Genomic DNA, 19,750 nt, shown 5'->3' on the forward strand with positions numbered 1-19,750 from the left:
GATAATTTTTATTCATTTTATAAGAAATAACAATACGACAAAACAAACAAACAGACAAACAAAACAAAACAAAAGAAAATTATTATATAAACCTAATTTTCCATAACATCTTGGGGTAACTTCCCTCAAACACTTCCTTCTGAATTTCATTATATTGCATCCTTAGCAGTTTATTCCAGTTTATTTAATTTAATTAAACCATTGTCACTTAATTCTTTACTTATTTCTACATTTGTTATTTCTAACTTTCAATCCAAATTTTAGCACATAACCTATAATGACTTTTCTAGGGGAAATAATATTCTATATATTACAAAATTTCTTTAAATAAACTTTAAAAAAAATTCCAGTCTTCTTCCACCAGTGCCAGATTTACATATAAGCTTTCCCCCTTTAGCACACCACAGCCAACAGAAATCCTAAACCAACTGCTCTCCTTTCATCTCTCTTCATTGTAGAGCTCAGGAAGTGGGTATTCTGGCTGGCACAGAATCTTTGCTTTGCTGATAGCCCATCTTCCTGTTTTTGTTCCCTGCTAATGGTTCATCTTCCCCTGGGCGATTTCCTCAGCACATAAAAACTGGTTTGGCCTTTATTTTGGCACTGCTAAATTCAGTTTCCGGCAACCCATCTTAACACTCCAAGCATTGAACTCCAACACTTAACTAAATCCGGGAATTATTGGTGTCTTGCACCCACAAACTCTGGCACCCACAAACTCATAAGTAAGACATGGTTTATCATTCATTTCCCCCTTTTTCTTGACAAAACTAAGTATAGGATTCTTGTGATGGCAGCAGAAATATGATCTGAATCATTAGAGGAAGTAAATTATCCTGCTTTAAATGACATAATCATAAATGACATTCCATTCTCAGGGCTCAGGTGATGCAATATGTTTGAAAAAATAAACAATAGTTAGACAAGTCTGTGTCCTTAAAACAACCCCCTTTGACAGAATGATTACTCAGGTTGCCCAGCTGGCATGAAAAGACATAGGTAAAGGGACCCTGACCATTAGGTCTAGTCGTGACTGACTGTGGGGTTGCAGGGCTCATCTCGCATTATTGGCCGAGGGAGCCAGTGTACAGCTTCCAGGTCATGTGAACCAGAGCAGCACACGGAAACGCCGTTTACCTTCCCGCCGGAGCGGTCCCTATTTATCTACTTGCACTTTGATGTGCTTTCAAACTGCTAGGTTGGCAGGAGTTGGGACCGAGCAACGGGAACTCACCTGAGGACGGGAGCTGTCTGAGGACAAACACTGGCTCCCTCGACCAGTAAAGCGAGATGAGAGCCGCAACCTCAGAATCATCCGCGACTGGACTTAACGGTCAGGGGTCACTTTACCTTTACCTTATTTTAAATATACCTAGCAATGTTTCTTTGACAGGCAGGATATAAATAGCTAAAACAAATACATCACACACAGAGAAATCTAAAATGGTGCCAACTATCCTTTCACTTCACTTCCCAGCTGATTCCTATATGCAAACTCATTCTCAAGGTCAAAGCATGCTACCACTACAAGGTAAATGGGTATCTGAATTACAACACAAATGAGAGAAATATGAACTGAGCACTCTGGATTGTTTTAAAATTGCTTTGTAGAAAAACAGTGTGTCTGAAAACAGTTAAAATCTTCCAATTGGGCTGAAGAAAGATTACGCTTAAAAGAGGGGGCTGCCCGATTCAGAACAGAACACACCACCTGTAGTTTTTATAGGTGAGGAAAACTGGAATAAAGAACAGCACAGAGAAAAGATTTTAAGCAGGCCACACTGTTTATTGAAAGAGCTTACAAAACAATTTGTTTCAGTGGGTCAACCAAATCAACTTGCTATAAAATCACAGCTTGAGAATGCCCCCTTTAAAATGCTTATGCCATCAACATAGTAATAATAAGACATCAAGGCCAAACTTAAAACTAACACAGATTGACTGCTCTCAAAACTAAGAGCCTGTGTAATTTTACTGAATTAGAGTTTATGCTACTTGGTCTATAAAATACAGCAATTTTTTTTTAAAAAAAAAAATACAGACGTAAAAGCTCCCTCATCTGTGTCCTTTTCAGGAGATCTAAAACTCCTTAAAACGGGTCTAAGCTTATCCAGGATCTTGGCCCAACCCTACAATGCCAGGCATGCTGCATCAGATTGTGAATTCACCAGAGTTCACCCCAGCCTAAGTTAGTCAAAGTCTCCTCCTTCACTACCTCCTTCAGGGAGCCTGATGAGTGCAACAGCTCCCTTTACAGTGCTGTAGTTCATATGCCATGCATGTTCAAGAGTTTACAAGGGGTTCCAGCCTTGAATTCATTTCCCAACTTCCATTCATTTTCTCCCTCAAAAGTAATTTATGTCAAGCTTTTGCTAACAGACTCACTTGCAACAACTGGACATTGTGTGGCAATCTAGGAGGGATTTCATCACTCAGTTCAAGAGAGTATTAATTACAGTGCTTTTATAGCAAAAACATAATCATACAATTAGTATATTACTCAGTTCATTATGTAGCTGTCGCTCTTGATTCCCAATGGCAATCCCATTTCTCAATACTGTACTAGTGCAGTTTTAACTTTCAGCATAGAGTGCTCAGTTTTAGATAAAGGCAAGAGGTTACAGAATTTGCTGGCTGTCTCTCCTAAGATAGAGAGACACACTGGGTGAGGCATATTCTGCATTGAGTGTGTTCTGATAACTGCTTGCTTCTGTGTTTTTCCAAACGGTAACTTCCAAACTTTGAATGTCACTGTTCAAGGATGTATAAAAACTGTGTCACGTTGTGGAAGGCTTAACTGAGGGTTAAGATGCTTCTAGCTAATTAAATCACAGGATCTTCCAACCTTTAGTTTATGGTCCTGCATCTTTTCCTTTGGACAAAAGGAGAGAAGCACTTGGGATCTTTAAAATACAAACAATGTCTGTGGAAACTGAAAAGCTCAGGGGCGGGGACAGCGGCGGCAAACCATGCCCAGTTCAAAAGCAAAATAACCAGTAGGAAAATAACAGGGTCTATCCCATGCTCAAGGCTGGATTGAGTAGGCTGGCGCCCCTGGTGTAATTCACAAAATAGGGTCTCCTTCCTCCAAAAAAGAGGGAGAGAGAGAGAGAGAACACAAAAAAGGCATCAACGAAAGTACAGTGTCCAAATCAAGGGAAGTAATAGCCAGTAGATATTCTGAGCTTCCATCGTTGACCACATACCCTGTGCAATTTACAGCCAGGAGTCCTGTTGGACTCCTCCTATCTTCAACAGGTGGCAAAACAGAAGAGCCCATCTATTTATCTGTTAATATTTAAAGTGAATTTTGCATGTGCCAAACACTATTACTATGTTTATTGGATGTCAAGAATGTTATAAAATGGGTGTATTTTTTTAAAAAGCAAATAGCAGTCCTTGATTCTCCCCTGAAAGGTAGGATGGATTTGACTCCCCCCAAGTTGTGCACAGCTGAGGCTACCTATTGCAGCTATTTCCAACTAATGAAACAATTCATTATTCTTCATAGTAATATACCAGCATTTTCTTACCCATCTCACATCTTGCAACAGTAAAATTGGCCCTAATTGAGGCATGCAGACTTTCAACTTCTGGAGTGTATTATCCCATGGAATATTTGCTATTGCCTGGTTATATCATTTTTTGCCATCTCCCACACTGAGTTAGTTGAATAAATAATGTATGCTGCATTCATTTGTAGTTGATGTCCAGAGAGTTGTATCATAAATTAGGCTAGAACACACAGCGCAGCCTTCTTAGGATGTTCATTACAGAAGAACAAAATTTCTCTCTCTTCTTTGCCATTAACAAGAGAGCAACATGAAGCCTTTGGCTTGCTGTGGACAATGAGTATTTACTGATTTTTCGAATATTATTTCACTTTAGGAGATAGAATCTCCTTCCTCACTTCCTTCAAATCTCTGAGAATGTACTGTTGCACAAATAAGGAGGAGGAGCTTTAGAAACTTAATTATTTTCGTGTGTTTGAGACAAAAGACACTTATTAGGAAGGAGCTCATTATGAGAGCTATACTAACACACTAATGTCGGTAGCCCATTTCTGAGAGTGATGTCTCTAATTGCTCAGGCCTTTCTACGATTGTTGTCTGATTGAGTTAGATTTCTTTTATACAGATAAAAAGGATTTGGGAGGAAATCATCTCGCAGCTACAGGATTGTCAGTCTGGAGGGCATTTCCAATGAGATTAATGATGTCGCCAGTAATATATGAAAACTTTTGCATAAATGAGATTATGGAGTCTGCAGAAACCTGCCAAGTGGTATTCATTCAGAGTAAATATCTTTAATTAAAAGTTTTGAGATATTTTTATTCCTGAACTAATGAGTTCTGCTGTGATTCCCCCTTAGGAATTAATTTACCTTCTTAATTCTTATTCATTTCCAAGATATGGCTATTTAAATCTCATTCAGAATTGGCAGCCTTGTTAAGCACATTCATCATGAACAAAAAGGTCATGTTGCAATATTGCTGGATTGTTGGTATTAATATTGTTCAGTTCCGTAAACATTATATGGAGCTTTTAATTTTTTACCATAACAAAGGGTGCAATGTAACTGGAACTTCTCCTGTGCAAGCGCTCCTTAAATGGACAGGGCACACTGCAGAAATCCCATTAATTTCAATTGTGGGGTGTGCAAGAGAAATATTCCTGTTTAGCAATACCTACTCATCTAGCCATCCATTCCACCTGTATCATGTGCAGCCTCCTAGGAGCTCAGGACTGTGGTCATGGGTTTCCCCATATTCCAGCCAAATGACCTGGAATTCATTCAGTCATTACCCATAATTAGGAAATCAGGGGACAGGGCTTTTTTCACTAATGGGGTGATTTGCAGCCAATTCAATTGAGTCACTGTACATGAATATTTAGAAATTGTATTTGCGTAAATGTCATTTTCTGCCTATATATATTTTCCCCCATTGCCTTTCCATCTTAAAAGTAATAAATAATAACATTATTATTTTTATATACCCCACCCTTCCTTGTTTAAAAACTGGGCTCAGGGCAGCTAACAGCAAATATAAAACATTGATTAAATGCGACTTAAAAACAGCATAAAATACAACATAAAATGCAGCATCACTATCAATAAAATTCAAAAATTCGGGGTCATTCTGGGAAAAACAAAAAACAAAAACCCCAGTCAAATTATCACCAGGGCTAACTGGCCAAGTTGGTCCTACTAGGCCCCAGCAAGGAGACCAGGGAAGAATTTAAATGTGGGGTCTCAGAAAGGGTTTCTTCATAGAAGAGGAAAGGGAAAAGGGAATAGAGGATCAAGCTAATTCAAATTGAAGGCCAGGCGGAATAGCTCTGTCTTATAGGCAGGGCCGGCTCTAGGGGAATGCTGGGCGGCGCGGGGCTGCCAGGGGGGCGCCGCGCCCGTCCACCAGCCGCGGCAAGAAACGGGGCGGGGGCGCCGGAGCGATCTCCGCACCACGGCACCAGGGCACCCGACATGCTTGAGACGGCCCTGCTTATAGGCCCTGCCTATAAGTTCTGCAGGGCCCTAGTCTCGTGGGACAGAGCATTCCACCAGGTCGGAGCCATCACTGAAAAAGCCCTGGCCCTGGTGGAGGATAGTCTGGCTTCCTTAGGGCCCAAGACCTTTAAGCTATTATTATTCATGGACCTTGCAGGACATACCAGGAGAGGCGGTCCCGTAAGTACGAGGGTCCTAGGCCGCATAGGGCTTTAAAGGTGAAAAACAGCAACTTTAACCTGACCCTATACTCCACTAGGAGCCAGTGCAGCTGGTAGAGCACTGGGTGAATATGCTCCCATGGCAAGGACCCCGTGAGGAGCCTCGCTGCAGCATTCTGCACCCGCTGGAGTTTCTGGGACAGTTTCAAGGGCAGCCCTGCGTAGAGCGAGTTACAGTAGTCAAGCCTGGAGGTGACCGCCGCATGGGTCACTGTGGCCAGGTTGGGGCGGGAAAGATAAGGGACTAACTGCTTGATACGGCAAAGATGGAAAAATGTCGCCTCGGCTGTTGCTGCAACCTGCACCTCCATGGAAAGGGAAGCGTCAAGGATTACACCCAAACTCTTAACGGAAGGCACTGGCACTAACTGAGCCCCCCAACCCCATGTCGTCCCGACCCAGCCAGAGGACTGGCTCCCACAAAGCCATCTAGCCACAGCTTCCAAGCATCTGGTCAGTGAGTCCAAAGCTGAGTCGGGGTCGCCTTCTATCAGCAGATAGAGCTGAGCGTCATCAGCATATTGGTGACAACCCAGCCCAAAGCACCGGATAATCTGGGCGAGGGGGTGCATAAAGATGTTGAAAAGCATCAGGGAAAGGATTGCACCCTGCGGCACTCCACACACCAAGGAGTGGCGCGACTACCTCTCCCTCCCTAGCACCACCCTCTGTCCCCGACCAGAGATTAAGGAGCGCAGCCATTGACGGGCTGTGCCCTGAATCCCCACGTCGCCAAGGCAGTGGTCCAGGAGATCATGATTGACCATGTCGAAGGCTACTGACAAATCTAAAAGAATCAGCAGTCCTGACCCGCCTTGATCCAGTTGTCTACAGAGATCATCTGTTGGGGCGGCCAGAGCCATCTCGGTCCCGAAACCAGGACGGAATCCAGACTGAAATAGATCTAAAGCCGATGTTTCTTCCAGAAACCTACCAAGCTGTTCAGCAACTGCTCTCTCAATTACCTTACCCAGATATGGAAGATTCGAAACTGGGCAGTAATTAGATAGATCTAAAGGATCTAATGAAGTTTTCTTTAAGAGCGGACACACCACTGCATCCTTGGCTCCCCTGGGAATGTCCCTGTGCCAAGGGACAAATTGATGATTTCAACCAGGGGGACCCGCACGATATCTGGACATGCTCTAATCAGCCAAGACGGGCACGGGTCGAGGAGGCAAGTGGTGGGCCTACTGGCTCAGAGGAAGCTGTCCACATCAGCAGGGAGTATCTGATCGAAATGGTCCAACTCTGGACCTGAAGACAGTTGAGAGGCCTCCAGTTCCATTACTGTATCCAAATTGGCAGGGAGGTCACAGCGGAGCAGCAGGACTTTCTCCGCAAAAAAGCTCACAAATGCCTCACAGCTATGAGTTGAATTTGTGTTTAAATTTGGTTGTCCCCCTGAGGATGTTATCGACCTGATTATTCTAAAAAGTTGTGCCGGGTGAGAGCTAGCGGATGCAATGGAAGCTGTGAAGTAAGAAGGTAGGTAGACCTTCAGCAATACTGCAAGAAGGAAAAAAATAGTAAGTTGGATATCTTTAGCTTACTAAAGCTTCTGCAGTAAGATGAACATAATATGGGATAATCTAGAGGGTGTGTTGTACAGTTAACTAAGGACAGCCAACTGTCAGCTGCTTGGGGTTTCCTCCCCGTGATACATTTCATTTTTCATTAGCAGGAATAAATTTGATCTGAAGGTGAAAATTTCATTACAGACCATGGATACACATAGACCTGTTTAGGTAGGCAAAGTTCCAGTGCATATTGTACACATTAGCAACTGGCAACTAGAAACTGATGCAATTGTACACATTCTTCCTCCTCCTTCCTTAAAGAATGCTGTTACATTACTGATCTCTTCTGCACATCTGTCTTCCAATGAATTCATAAATATTTCCTTCTTCCATGAATAAACATTGCAGATCAACAGTGCACTTCTCTCAGAAGCAAGTCCCACTGACTTTCGTGGGAACTTCTTCCCAGATAGTATGTTTAGGACTGCAGCCTAAGTAATCAGATTTAAGTAGCAGCATATTGTATATACAACATAAAGTGCTTTGAGGTACTAAGAAAAAGGGCTGGAGACTGAGTTGTTGGATGCCACCTGCTGGTTTAAGATGGAATTAACATACTGTACTAAACAGAAGGCCCAAAATCAAATGATTGCCCATAAGAAAAATTCCAAAATAGGCATTAGGGCATTACGTTTATAAGGCCAACCAAGCTTCGCAGAACAATTTCAACTGGTTTTTAGTGTTCCTACCAAATTTCAATCAAGATACAGTGCTACCTCGGCTTACGAATGACTCGACAACCGAATTTTTCGACTTACGAATGGGGGTAATGGCTGTGCGCTTACGAATGTCTCGACATCCAAAAGGAAAGCGCAGCGGTTTTAGATAGAGATTCTTTGACTTACGAATTTTTAGATAGGGTTGCTTCAACTTACGAATTTTTCTGTTTCCAATGCATTTCTATGCGAAATCGCGTTTCCAATGGCGTTTTTCGACTTACGAATTTTTCGACCTACGAAGGTGCCTTCGGAATGGAATAAATTCGTAAGTCGAGGCACCGCTGTATATTAAAAGCTTGTCCACAGTTCAGTTATAAGGAAAGTAAATGTTGTCAAGCACTAAGAAATAAACACATCCCATACCTTTATGTCTCTTTAAAATCTTGTATGCCATGTGTATATCTATGCAATATAGTAGACTCACAGAAATGAACACACATAAGCGAGTTATGTCCACTAATTTAAACGGGTCTACTCCAAGTTTGATTTTGTTGGATGCAACCAACTATGTCTACCTGCCGGTGTTTCTGAACTTGGAACCTTTATTGGCGGATGGTGCCAGCTTCATTATGGAGCCTGACCTACTGTTATAGCTGCTATTTATATACTGCTATTTATATAGCGCCATCCATGTGCTTGGACCTTCAGAGACATCAAGACAATGACGGATTCCTGCCCTAAAATGCAACACAAGGAAGGCAACAGAGGAAGGGTAAGCAGAAGACGAGTATGCACTCAGTTCAGTCACCTGCCTTTAGGGTTAGTCTGAGAAGGGAGATGATAAGTTGTCCAACAGACAGTCCAGAATAGGGTAGGACAGGCTTTTCCTGCTTACGTGGCAGTTAAGAGTCCTAGGTACTGTGTGTATACATAAAACAACATATGGTGGGGAACACCATCTAAAAAACCTGCAAACACCCTCTAAACCAGGCATCCCCAAAATGTGGCCCTCCAGATGTTTTGGACTACAATTCCCATCTTCCCTGACCACTGGTCCTGTTAGCTAGGGCAGTGTTTCCCAACCAGTGTGCCTCCAGATGTTTTGGGACTACAACTCCCATCATTCCTGACCACTGGTCTTGCTAGCTAGGGATGATGGGAGTTGTAGTCCCAAAACATCTGGAGGCACACTGGTTGGGAAACACTGAGCTAGGGATCATGGGAGTTGTAGGCCAAAACATCTGGAGGGCCACAGTTTGGGGATGCCTGCTCTAAACCTCTGGAAACCCTTGAAAAACCCATTAAAAACCAGCAGCACGCAAAAATGCCAACTTTCCACCGGCCTCAAAGGTTGGTGCAAAGGCTCCTGGGATTGCTAGCTGCTTTTCCTGCTCTCTTTGTACCATTTTTGTGGTTTTCCCTGTTTACCTGTGCATTTCTGGGCATGATTCAAAGTGATGGTGACTTTTAAAGGCCTAAATGGTTTGAGACCAGGGTATTTGAAGGGCTTTCTCTCTTCATATGAACTTTTCCATGTTTTAAAATCACCACTGAAGGCCTTGCTTATGGCCTGCCTAAGATCAGTTAAATTGGTGGGTGCTAGAGACAGGGCCTTCTCAGTAGTGGCTCTTACCTTCTGGAACTCCCTCCCAATGGAAGTTTGCTTGGCTCTTTAGAAATGGTAGTGATGTTTTCTGCTTTATTGCTGTGGTTTTATTCAGTAACTTATTTTTGGAAAATCAATCAAAGTATGTATGTTTACAGGCAGCCGGAAGATTCCCCCCCCCCTTTTCATAATACGTCAATGACAAGAAATATTAATAAAATAAAATATAGAATTATTATAACATATTTGACATTTGCTTCACAGAAATATCTGATAATCATTGCAAATTCTGTCCATCAAGTTTATCAGGACTCCGAAGAAACAGATTAATTGGTTCCATTTAAGTGTGCATTGTGCCATGCTGGTATTCTGCTTCGAACTTCTGATTTTGCTATATGTTCAATAAAGTCAAAACAAATGATATAAAATCTGTATTTTTCAAGTTTCCCCCCTAAAGAACTGCACAACAGTAGCCAACTTCTCGGAAAGCTCCAGAAACCACACTTTTTCATACCTCGCCTCTATGCAGAGATGTTGCTTTACGATTCTACTTCTGTTGCTTTGGAACATGTTTTTATACTGGTATATTGTTTTTGTAGGACCCCCCCCCCCAATTTTGTTATGGTATTATGATGTACTGCTTTATAGCAGGCTTATAAATATTTAAGAGTGGGGAGGGAATCACTTCCTCCCAAACCGATCTCAATTCTACTTTGACTATAAACCGATGTGATTTTTTTTTTAAGGTAATGACTGTTGAAAATATAAATCCAATTCTAATCAAGAATATCCTGTGCATCTCTGAGTGTGCTTATCAGATTACATAAATCCTATCATTAGACTGCTTAACGCACGAGACGTCTTTTAATAGACTCTGTAAATTACTTGGCAATTGGGAGGGTGGGGAAAACCTTTACATCTTGCTCCTTCCCTCTTAGGTATTGGTAGTGGGGTCTAAGAAATCCTTTACACACACCGCAGAAAACAAAGCCATCTTCCAGGGTTCGAAGCTCCCCACATTAATCACTGATAAACATTTAAAAACTCTCCATTAGCAGATCTGCCGTTCATCATTGTTGCATAAACAGAACCTACACTGGGACCAACTATATAGATAGATTCATCATTGATTTCTACAGGTTTTCGACACACTTCCACTTATAAGTCACTTGCAGACCTACTTCCTCCCATCACACATGAATTAGAGGACCATCAATAATTTACCAGTAAATAAATAATGCTTATATACTGCAGTCACGGCAACAAAAATCTTTCATACTGTGTCAGAGGTCAGCAGCCTGTGATGTACCTCTCAGAAAATATTCATAAGGCTGCAAATCTATAAAGCAAGCACTTGTATTGGAATATTTTCATTGTTCTTTAAAGGAAACATTTGTCTACGACTGGTGCTGTTTCATTGAACTTCTTTGTTATGTTAAGGGAGAGCCCAATGTCTTCCACGCTCATCATCATGTCAATAGCTGCAAAGTGTTAAGTAAGAAGTGTGTGTATGTGTGTGTGTGTGTGTGTGTGTGTGTGTGTGTAGCTTTCTTATAAGGATTTTGTCACAATTTATTGGAGATTTCAATCTGGATTCACAATGATGGTCAATTCACATGACCATGTTGACACGCTAACAATGAAAGTATCTAGGCTGACTTTACAAGGATAGATTGTAACCTATCTTATATGAGCCACAATGCACTTTTGGGGCTTGGCAGATACAGTAAACCCACATTTCTAGCACATCAGTTTGGTTTTATGACTTGACCCCAAGCTTCCTTGTTCATTTTCTTTCAAAAAGATGCGAAGAGGTTCTCTATAAAGAGGGGAAAGGACTTCTGGCAGTTGCAGACAAATGGAGTACTTTAAACAATACACTGAGTAGAAAAATACAGGTAAGCGCCTAGAATAGCTGGGACTTGCAGCTTACATAAACTACGCAAATTAAGCACATCAGAACATTTGCTTCTGCAAATCTTAGGAAGGAGCAAGGATTTATGGAGAGTGCTGAAGCTCTGCCAGCGGGAAATCCTACTCAGCACACCTCTCTGCTTCTGAAATTTAATTCCACATACATTTCCAAGCTTACCTTTGAATCTGTACATCTCTTCCAACTACGAAATTTTCATCCTGACATTGTTTTACATGTAAGCTGCCCTTAGATTTTTTTAAACAACTAAAGTGCAGTATTTAAATGTCATAAATGAATAGAGGGTTTCTAAGATGGAAATGAGAAGTACTGGGTTAGATCAAATTGGGCCCAGCTGCTAACAAGCAGGATATAACTAGAACAGGCTTCCTCAACCTCGGCCCTCCAGATGTTTTGAGACTACAATTCCCATCATCCATGACTACTGGTCCTGCTAGCTAGGGATCATGGGAGTTGTAGGCCAAAAACATCTGGAGGGCTGAGGTTGAGGAAGCCTGAACTAGAAGAACAGACAAATACCATGAGCACCAAAGTTACTTTTTTCAGAGTACTGTATATAGAATCATAGAATCATAGAGTTGGAAGAGACCACAAGGGCCATCCAGTCCAACCCCCTGCCGAGCAGGAAACACCATCAAAGCATTCCTGACATATGCCTGTCAAGCCTCTGCTTAAAGACCTCGAAAGAAGGAGACTCCACCACACTCCTTGGTAGCAAATCCCACTGCTGAACAGCTCTTACTGTCAGGAAGTTCTTCCTAATGTTTAGGTGGAATCTTCTTTCTTGTAGTTTGAATCCATTGCTCCGTGTCCGCTTCTCTGGAGCAGCAGAAAACAACCTTTCTCCCTCCTCTATATGACATCCTTTTATATATTTGAACATGGCTATCATATCACCCCTTAACCTTCTCTTCTCCAGGCTAAACATACCCAGCTCCCTAAGCCGTTCCTCATAAGGCATCGTTTCCAGGCCTTTGACCATTTTGGTTGTCCTCCTCTGGACACGTTCCAGCTTGTCAGTATCCTTCTTGAACTGTGGTGCCCAGAACTGGACACAGTACTCCAGGTGAGGTCTGACTAGAGCAGAATACAATGGTACTATTACTTCCCTTGATCTAGATGCTATACTTCTATTGATGCAGCCCAGAATTGCATTGGCTTTTTTAGCTGCTGCATCACACTGCTGACTCATGTCAAGTTTGTGGTCTACCAAGACTCCTAGACCCTTTTCACATGTCCCCTGTGGTTGCTCTCAGGACTGCCAAGAGACAGGTTTACCGGGTCTTGATGTAGCAGACCCACAACTAGCAAAGAGCTCCAGACTCCAAGCTTTTCTTCTTTTTTAAAAAAAGCAAGACTCCAAGCCCTCCACGAAAGAGTTTTGAAGCAAAATGTGCAGTCCCCCTTCTATGTGATTTCTGTGAGATGAGCCAGTAGACAGCTGCCTGCAACACCTTTCTTGAAGGCACTTCAAACAGCAGCAGATGAAGCTGGCAGTAGTATCACAAAAAGAAGAAACTTACAAAGAAAATTTATTGAGAATCAGGAGACAAATGAAAAGTCTTGAGTATTATTTTAGAGAGGACATGTTTTATTTGTGTTTTGTTAAAACAAAAACCCGGTCTCTGAATCACTAAGACAGCTATCTGGGGTGGGGGGTGGGGAATCCGTGGAGAAATATGTTGCCCATCATTTGTCTGTTCTGTTCTGTTGTAACCCAAAATATCCATGGCAAGACACACTATTACAAGAGTTGCTGGGACTAGCTTTGGGAACTAGCTGTGTGCAGAGCAAAGAACCACCAGGTATGCAGCAAGGAGCATTTTCCTGGGCAGCAAACTATTTACAGTACAGACACACACACACACACACACACACACACACACACACACACACACCATTTATGTGTGTTCAATATGTGTGCAACTGCAAACACAAGCAAAATGCCACAAATAGGAGCAGAATGGGGTGTTTGCAGGCTTTTTCAATAGTGTTTCAAATATATGTGATTTCACACATAGTGCCTTGGAATGTAACCCGTGTAAATTGGGAATTGGCTGCACCCATGAAGGTGGAGTGGCTCTATTTAACTGGAAGGGCTATAAAACTTTACTCTTTTGGCTAGGACTTTGGACAACAATAGCCTTCCTGGATCTTCTGTGGTTTTGCTTCTTGCTCCCACACTACAGCTGATGGTTGATGATAGTCCAATGTGTGGGATTCAATTTGACGAACACATAGACAAAAGAATACACACATTTCCTATATAGTGTAGGATCCAGCGAAAATATATGTAAGAATGGTAATGTGGTTTTGTTCTTAGCAAATCCCACTAATGCAAGTGTGTCATGCTGCTAAGGTAATATGAATTCACTTGAAAGATCTGAATGTTTAGTGATCTGTGCTTAGCACAAGATGGCATTGACTTAAGAAAGTAAGAACACCAGAAGGACCTTGCTGGATCAGACTGAAGGAGAAATTAGCTGAGCATCCTGATTCCCATAGCAACCAACCAGATGCCTATGAGAAGTCCAAAAGCTGGAAGGGGGAACACGAGAAGATCTTTGACTTTCTAGCAGCTGATTTTCAGAGCCTTGCTGCATGTCATCCTGGAAGTTGTCCATGCTATCATGACTAGTAGCCAATAGGAAATTGGAGAGGCTGTGTGAAATACAGGGCTGAAATAAAGAGCTCATGTGCCGTATATGCCCAGTTACAACCTGGTACCCCAAAAGCCTTTGACAAAAACGTATGATTTCTCGTTTGACAGCGTTCACAGTACTATGGAAAACTTTATGCCTGAAGGCAGACCACAGCCTTGCATTTTTGTGACGTGTTCCTTTCTTGCTGGAGCAGCTAAACGTTGCATCAAAACTACAACTGATATCCTTGCCCCAACCGAATAAAACAATTTCTCTCTTTTTTCTCCTTCAGCTTCCTACTCATATTTCACATAACGACATATTTTAAGGGATGAAGCAAAGTTTAGTTGGCAACATGATGCTTCAATAATTAATGTAACTTATAACTACAAATGTATGGGAGAAGATACAGATATAATCTAAGGCCCTGAAGTTGCTTGGGAAGATCAAGAGGGCGTACGTAATAAGGCCTCCATGAGCAAGAAGTATATTTGCAATACTGAATGCTTTTATTGATTTGCTTTCTATGTCCACCTCACACCTGAGTGTCTTAAAATCTAGCCAACATTGTATGATGGGGAATCAGGGTTACTTTTTTACTTCAGTGAAGGTAAATGATCCGTCATAAACCTTTGGGTGTCTCATTCTGAATAGTGTACTGATTTTTTGAACATGTCAACAGCAAATGTTTCTTACTTTGATTCTATCCTTTCTTACTTTGATTCTATCCTTTCATTTTATTCCTAAGAGTTGAATAAACATAAGAGCAGTCCTACTGAAATTAATGGCTCTGAGTTAGTCATGTCCATTAGTGTTAGTGAGTTTAGTTTGAGTGGAACTAACATTTGATACAACCACTAGTAAATAACCCATCAAGCATGAATTGAGAAAAATATATAATATATACCAGGGACATCCAACTCCCAAGAGACTGCCATGTATTCACAGAATAAAAAACTGGCAGTGATCTTGGGGGGTTCAGGTCAAAGTTGTTGAGCTTTTCTTAGGGAGGAATGTCCCATTATGGAGAGAAAAATTTCGAAATTGAGTACAGGGCAAAGGGGAAATGTCGCTCACCAACAGATCGCTAAGGAAACAATCAGCTTCACAGTGAAAACTCCGTCTTCCGTTTCACCAATCATGCAAAAATGGAGGAGGGGGCGAGGGGGCGGGGCCGGATGCTATTATGCCACCACAAAGGAAAAGGCGCCAGCGATCGACCGTGATCCACTGGAACCTCCCGGGGATTGACCAGTCGAACGCAATCGACCTATTAGAAATCCCTGATATATATCATTCATTTGTAGCACACAATCATGTGCTCAAGAATTCGGTACAATGAAAGCTGTAGATCTCCTATCCCCCAGAATGTATGGTGTGATAAGAGTGCATACACATACATGACTTTTTTTGTGCACAGCTTAGGATCTTGCTCAGCTCAATCTTTTATACATGTGAGAACGTAGTTTGTAATAGGAGAGTAGTAGTGGATCCAGAGAGGCCTGCGAATATTGTGCAAAACAATTTCCTGGGTACATGAGGAAGTGACTGGCTACTTCCAACAGCAATTTCACTCACCCATCCAGAGGCTCCTACAGCTTTCAAAATAGGGCTTGAGGGCTGCCACTGGGGGGGGGGGGGAAACTGAAATGCCCTTGCACATGTGTGAAATATTACACACAGTACTTTGAATCTCAGCCACCATTAGAGAAATATTAAAACGTGGAGGAACATCTGCTTTATCAACTCACAGCAATCCCCCTTTCATTGAGTGGAAGTTTGCAGTGTCTTTAATATGACATTGCTTGCCACTAGTCTAAAAATATCCAAATAAAACTCAAATGGGAGACTGAAGAGTGCATAGCTCAAAATTTTATTTAAAGAACCTTGAATTGTTAGCAAAGCGTACTTAACAAGATTACACTGTCATTATGTAGTTTAGGGATAGTGGGTGCCTTTCCTATACAACTGCCAGTTTCCAGTTCTTATCGAGGAGCTCTATGCCTGGACTTTGAATGAGCATCAATGGGGAAAGTGTCACAGAGTCCAGAGGTATGTTTCACCCTTAGAGCACAGAGCTATTAAACAGTATCTTAATACCTTACAATTGCATCTATATGACTACACACTGGAGACAGGTTAAGAATGAAAACTGCAAAACACCAAATGATCTCTTCTCTTTCCCCTCTATTTGTCTGTGTCCTGTATTCAGAATAATTTGTTGCACAGGCAGCAAAGCATATGATTACATTTTAATAATGATAGAGAACAGAGAAACTCAGGACTTGCCTGCTTCTGTTGGGAGGAGAGAGGTATTAAATTGCTAAGGAAACAAATGCTAAGCGTTCTTTCCAGCAGGACCGAATTCTGTCAAAACACCACCAGGATCTCTCAGCTGCCTTCAGGACAATAAGGCATCATTTCTTATCTGCAGTAACTTAGCAGATCTTCTGGTGCTCCCTCCCGTCTCGCCTCCCTCCCGTCTCTACCCACCATCTATTCAGATACGCACAGCTATGCCAAGACAATTCTCAATTAAAACAATGTTGACCTCAAATAGAGGCCAGGGTAAAAAAAATTCTTTCCTGATAGGCCATGCTTACTTGGACACTCATCCAGTTTTGCCACTGGATTTTTATAGCACAGAAGACACTGAAATTCTGTAGGCTATTTAATTCACCCAGGCCACAGGGCTGCCCATGAGCCTCTCCTGTCGAAGAGAAATCAGCCTCTGGAACCATCTTTCTTCCGCTTCTGCCTTGTCAACAAACAGCTGTAAGAGAGGAAGAAGAGATACAACATGTAGACATCTTGCTGAGGATTAGCATTTGTGAGTATTGAAAATACCCCATGAATGCATTGCCAGAAACCTCAAGCAATCAGTGGGAAAGCTACATTGAGATGCCCTCATCAAAGTTAGGATTTTGTTGTGTTTTTCCATGGATTTTCAGCATCTGTCAAATTGTGGTACGATCTGCACCAGGTCTTAGCTTTGAGCATATGCCATATATCTGTACCATGCCAACTGTGTGACCACAATCACTATCCACTTATCCAGGCAATTTTGAGGTCTGGCATCACTATCTATAAATTAATCCTGTGTCACATCACTGGATCCTTCAAGCATCTCTGTAGAATTGGAAAGATCTCTGCTGCAGTAAGTCAAGAGTGCCTACAAGCCTGAATAATAATAATAATAATAATAATAATAATAATAATAATAATAATACCCCGCCCATCTGGCTGGGTTTCCCCAGCCACTCTAGGTGGCTTCCAACAGAAATATTAAAATACAATAATTTATTAAACATTAAAAGCTTCCCTAAACAGGGCTGTCTTCAGATGTCCTCTAAAAGTCTGGTAGTCGTTTTTCTCTTTGACATCTGGTGGGAGGGCGTTCCACAGGGCGGGTGCCACTACTGAGAAGGCCCTCTGCCTGGTTCGCTGTAGCTTGGCTTCTCACAGCGAGGGAACCACCAGAAGGCCCTTGGCACTGGACCTCAGTGTCCGGGCAGAACTATGGAGGTGGAGACGCTCCTTCAGGTATACTGGACGGAGGCCGTTTAGGGCTTTAAAGGTCAACAGCAACACTTTGAATTGTGCTCGGAAATGTACTCGGAGCCAATGTAGGTCTAATCTAATTAGACAGAAGTTCAGGAAAATAGGTGCTTTCTCCAAGTATGTTAAGAGCATGTAAGAAAGACAGATTTCTATATTCTGGTGTATACAATGCAGTGCGGGCAATTCAAAGGAAGTTATTGAAATGTGGGTACATTTGTATATCATAATGTAGTTAACAAAACTTTTAAGTAATAAATGGATGCAATTTTCAGAATACCCTTTTTAATACTTCTTAAAAAGAGAAGACATTCTCTGGAATGTAAGTGAATTTGAGAGGTAAGACTGGTTCCCCCCTCTCACGCCTCCCCAATAGTTCATAAGCCTGAAAAATAAATAAAAGGAATGGAAAAACCCAGATTTAGCTCTACCTAAATATGGTTATAAGGGACCCAGGTGGCCCTGTGGGTTAAACCACAGAGTCTAGGGCTTGCTGATCAGAAAGTCGGCGGTTCGAATCCCCGCAACGGGGTGAGCTCCCGTTGCTCGGTCCCAGCTCCTGCCCACCTAGCAGTTCGAAAGCACATCAAAGTGTAAGTAGATAAATAGGGACCGCTCCGGCGGGAAGGTAAACGGTGTTTCCGTGTGCTGCTCTGGTTCGCCAGAAGCAGCTTTGTCATGCTGGCCACATGACCCGGAAGCTGTCTGCGGACAAACGCCGGCTCCCTCGGCCTATAGAGTGAGTTGAGCACTGTTAAATAAAGGCTGTCGTAATAAGCATCACCACACTCACGTTTGGATGGGCTAGTGAGTTTTCATCTTGGTATTTGATAGCAGTAGGAATAATTCCAGGCACTGTTTCTTTTTCAAAAGATGTGAGAACAGGATTTCCCAGTTCTGCTGCCGCAGCTTCACTTTTGACTTCAGCGAGTTCTGTTGCCTAATTGAGAGTGCAGGGTGGGGGATAAAATTCACACACAATCTTCATAGTCAAATTAATTCCGTTCTGAATAATATGAGAACATTATTGTCCTGTGACAGTAGACTGATAGTGAAGAATATACTGAATAACAGGAATTTCTTGTTAAAGAATTTTGCCTAAACTGACCCACCATATCTATTTTAGTGGGTGCATGGAAGCACCAGAATGCCTTAGAACCTGGAACTATAGATTGAACAGAAGCCAGTTTGAGATTCTGAAGTTGTTGAATTCTAGAACAAGGAATTTCATTTATCTTTATGGGATCCCAAATCCTAAAGTCTCAAAACAGTTGTCACAAGTATTTGCGCATTTCTCTTATGAAACAAAATTAATAAGATAAGGGGGGGGGGACTGTTTCCAAGGTCTCACAAACTAACATATATCTATTTGCAGCAAGGGATACCTTATAGTATAAGACATATATAGTGAAAACTGCAAAGGCCTGCTTGAAGAGTCAGGATACTCTGCTCCAGCTGAAACAAGAATAGTGCTTCTGCAATAGTTCTGTTGATGACTATGGCACCGTCTAGATCAGTCCTATTTACACTGACTGGCAACAGATCTCTGGGGTTTCAGATGAGCTTTCCCAGCCGTACTTGAAGATTTCAACACGTGATACACACAGCAGTTATCATCTTATTTAGCAACGCACGCCCCCCTCTCCCCGAGTATCCTTTCACTCACCTTTTACATGACAAAGGGCATGCATTTCCTGACACACAGACTAATTTCAGTGCTGGAAAAAATAATGACTGAAGATTCCCTCCAAATATATTTTGTCCAACCCACACCTAACCCCCAACTCCAGTGCAAGAGAACTCCCTCTTAATCATCAGCCCAAACATCTTTGGAATTATTACTGCTTCAGATTTGGAATATCTCCATCTGTTCATTTGGGAAAACGTAATACGGTAAATCACCCTGTGATCCTTGGATGAAGGTTGGTGTAGAGATTTAATAAATAAACAAGCAAGCAAGCAAGCAACATTCATATGACACTTGTTTGGATTCATAGAAGAACACCTGCACCTTGATGTGGGGTGGCAGTTGGAGGGCTGATT

At 42.0% G+C, this 19,750-nt stretch overlaps 1 protein-coding gene across 1 annotated transcript in view; it reads right to left on the reverse strand.

Moving 5' to 3' along the window:
• Positions 1-16,646: 16,646 nt before the first annotated feature.
• RSRC1 (arginine and serine rich coiled-coil 1) overlaps positions 16,647-19,750 on the reverse strand; it is a 160,593-nt gene continuing 157,489 nt past the window's right edge. The window contains exons 9-10 of the mRNA XM_035133475.2: positions 18,501-18,647; positions 16,647-16,922 (exon numbers count right to left, since the gene is read on the reverse strand). Coding sequence (XP_034989366.1) covers positions 16,821-16,922; positions 18,501-18,647 — 249 coding nt within the window. The 3' untranslated portion in view covers positions 16,647-16,820. The remainder of the gene's footprint in view (positions 16,923-18,500; positions 18,648-19,750) is intronic.

The sequence above is a fragment of the Zootoca vivipara genome, chromosome 5 (genome assembly GCF_963506605.1).
Source record: "Zootoca vivipara chromosome 5, rZooViv1.1, whole genome shotgun sequence".
Classification (NCBI taxonomy): domain Eukaryota; kingdom Metazoa; phylum Chordata; class Lepidosauria; order Squamata; family Lacertidae; genus Zootoca; species Zootoca vivipara.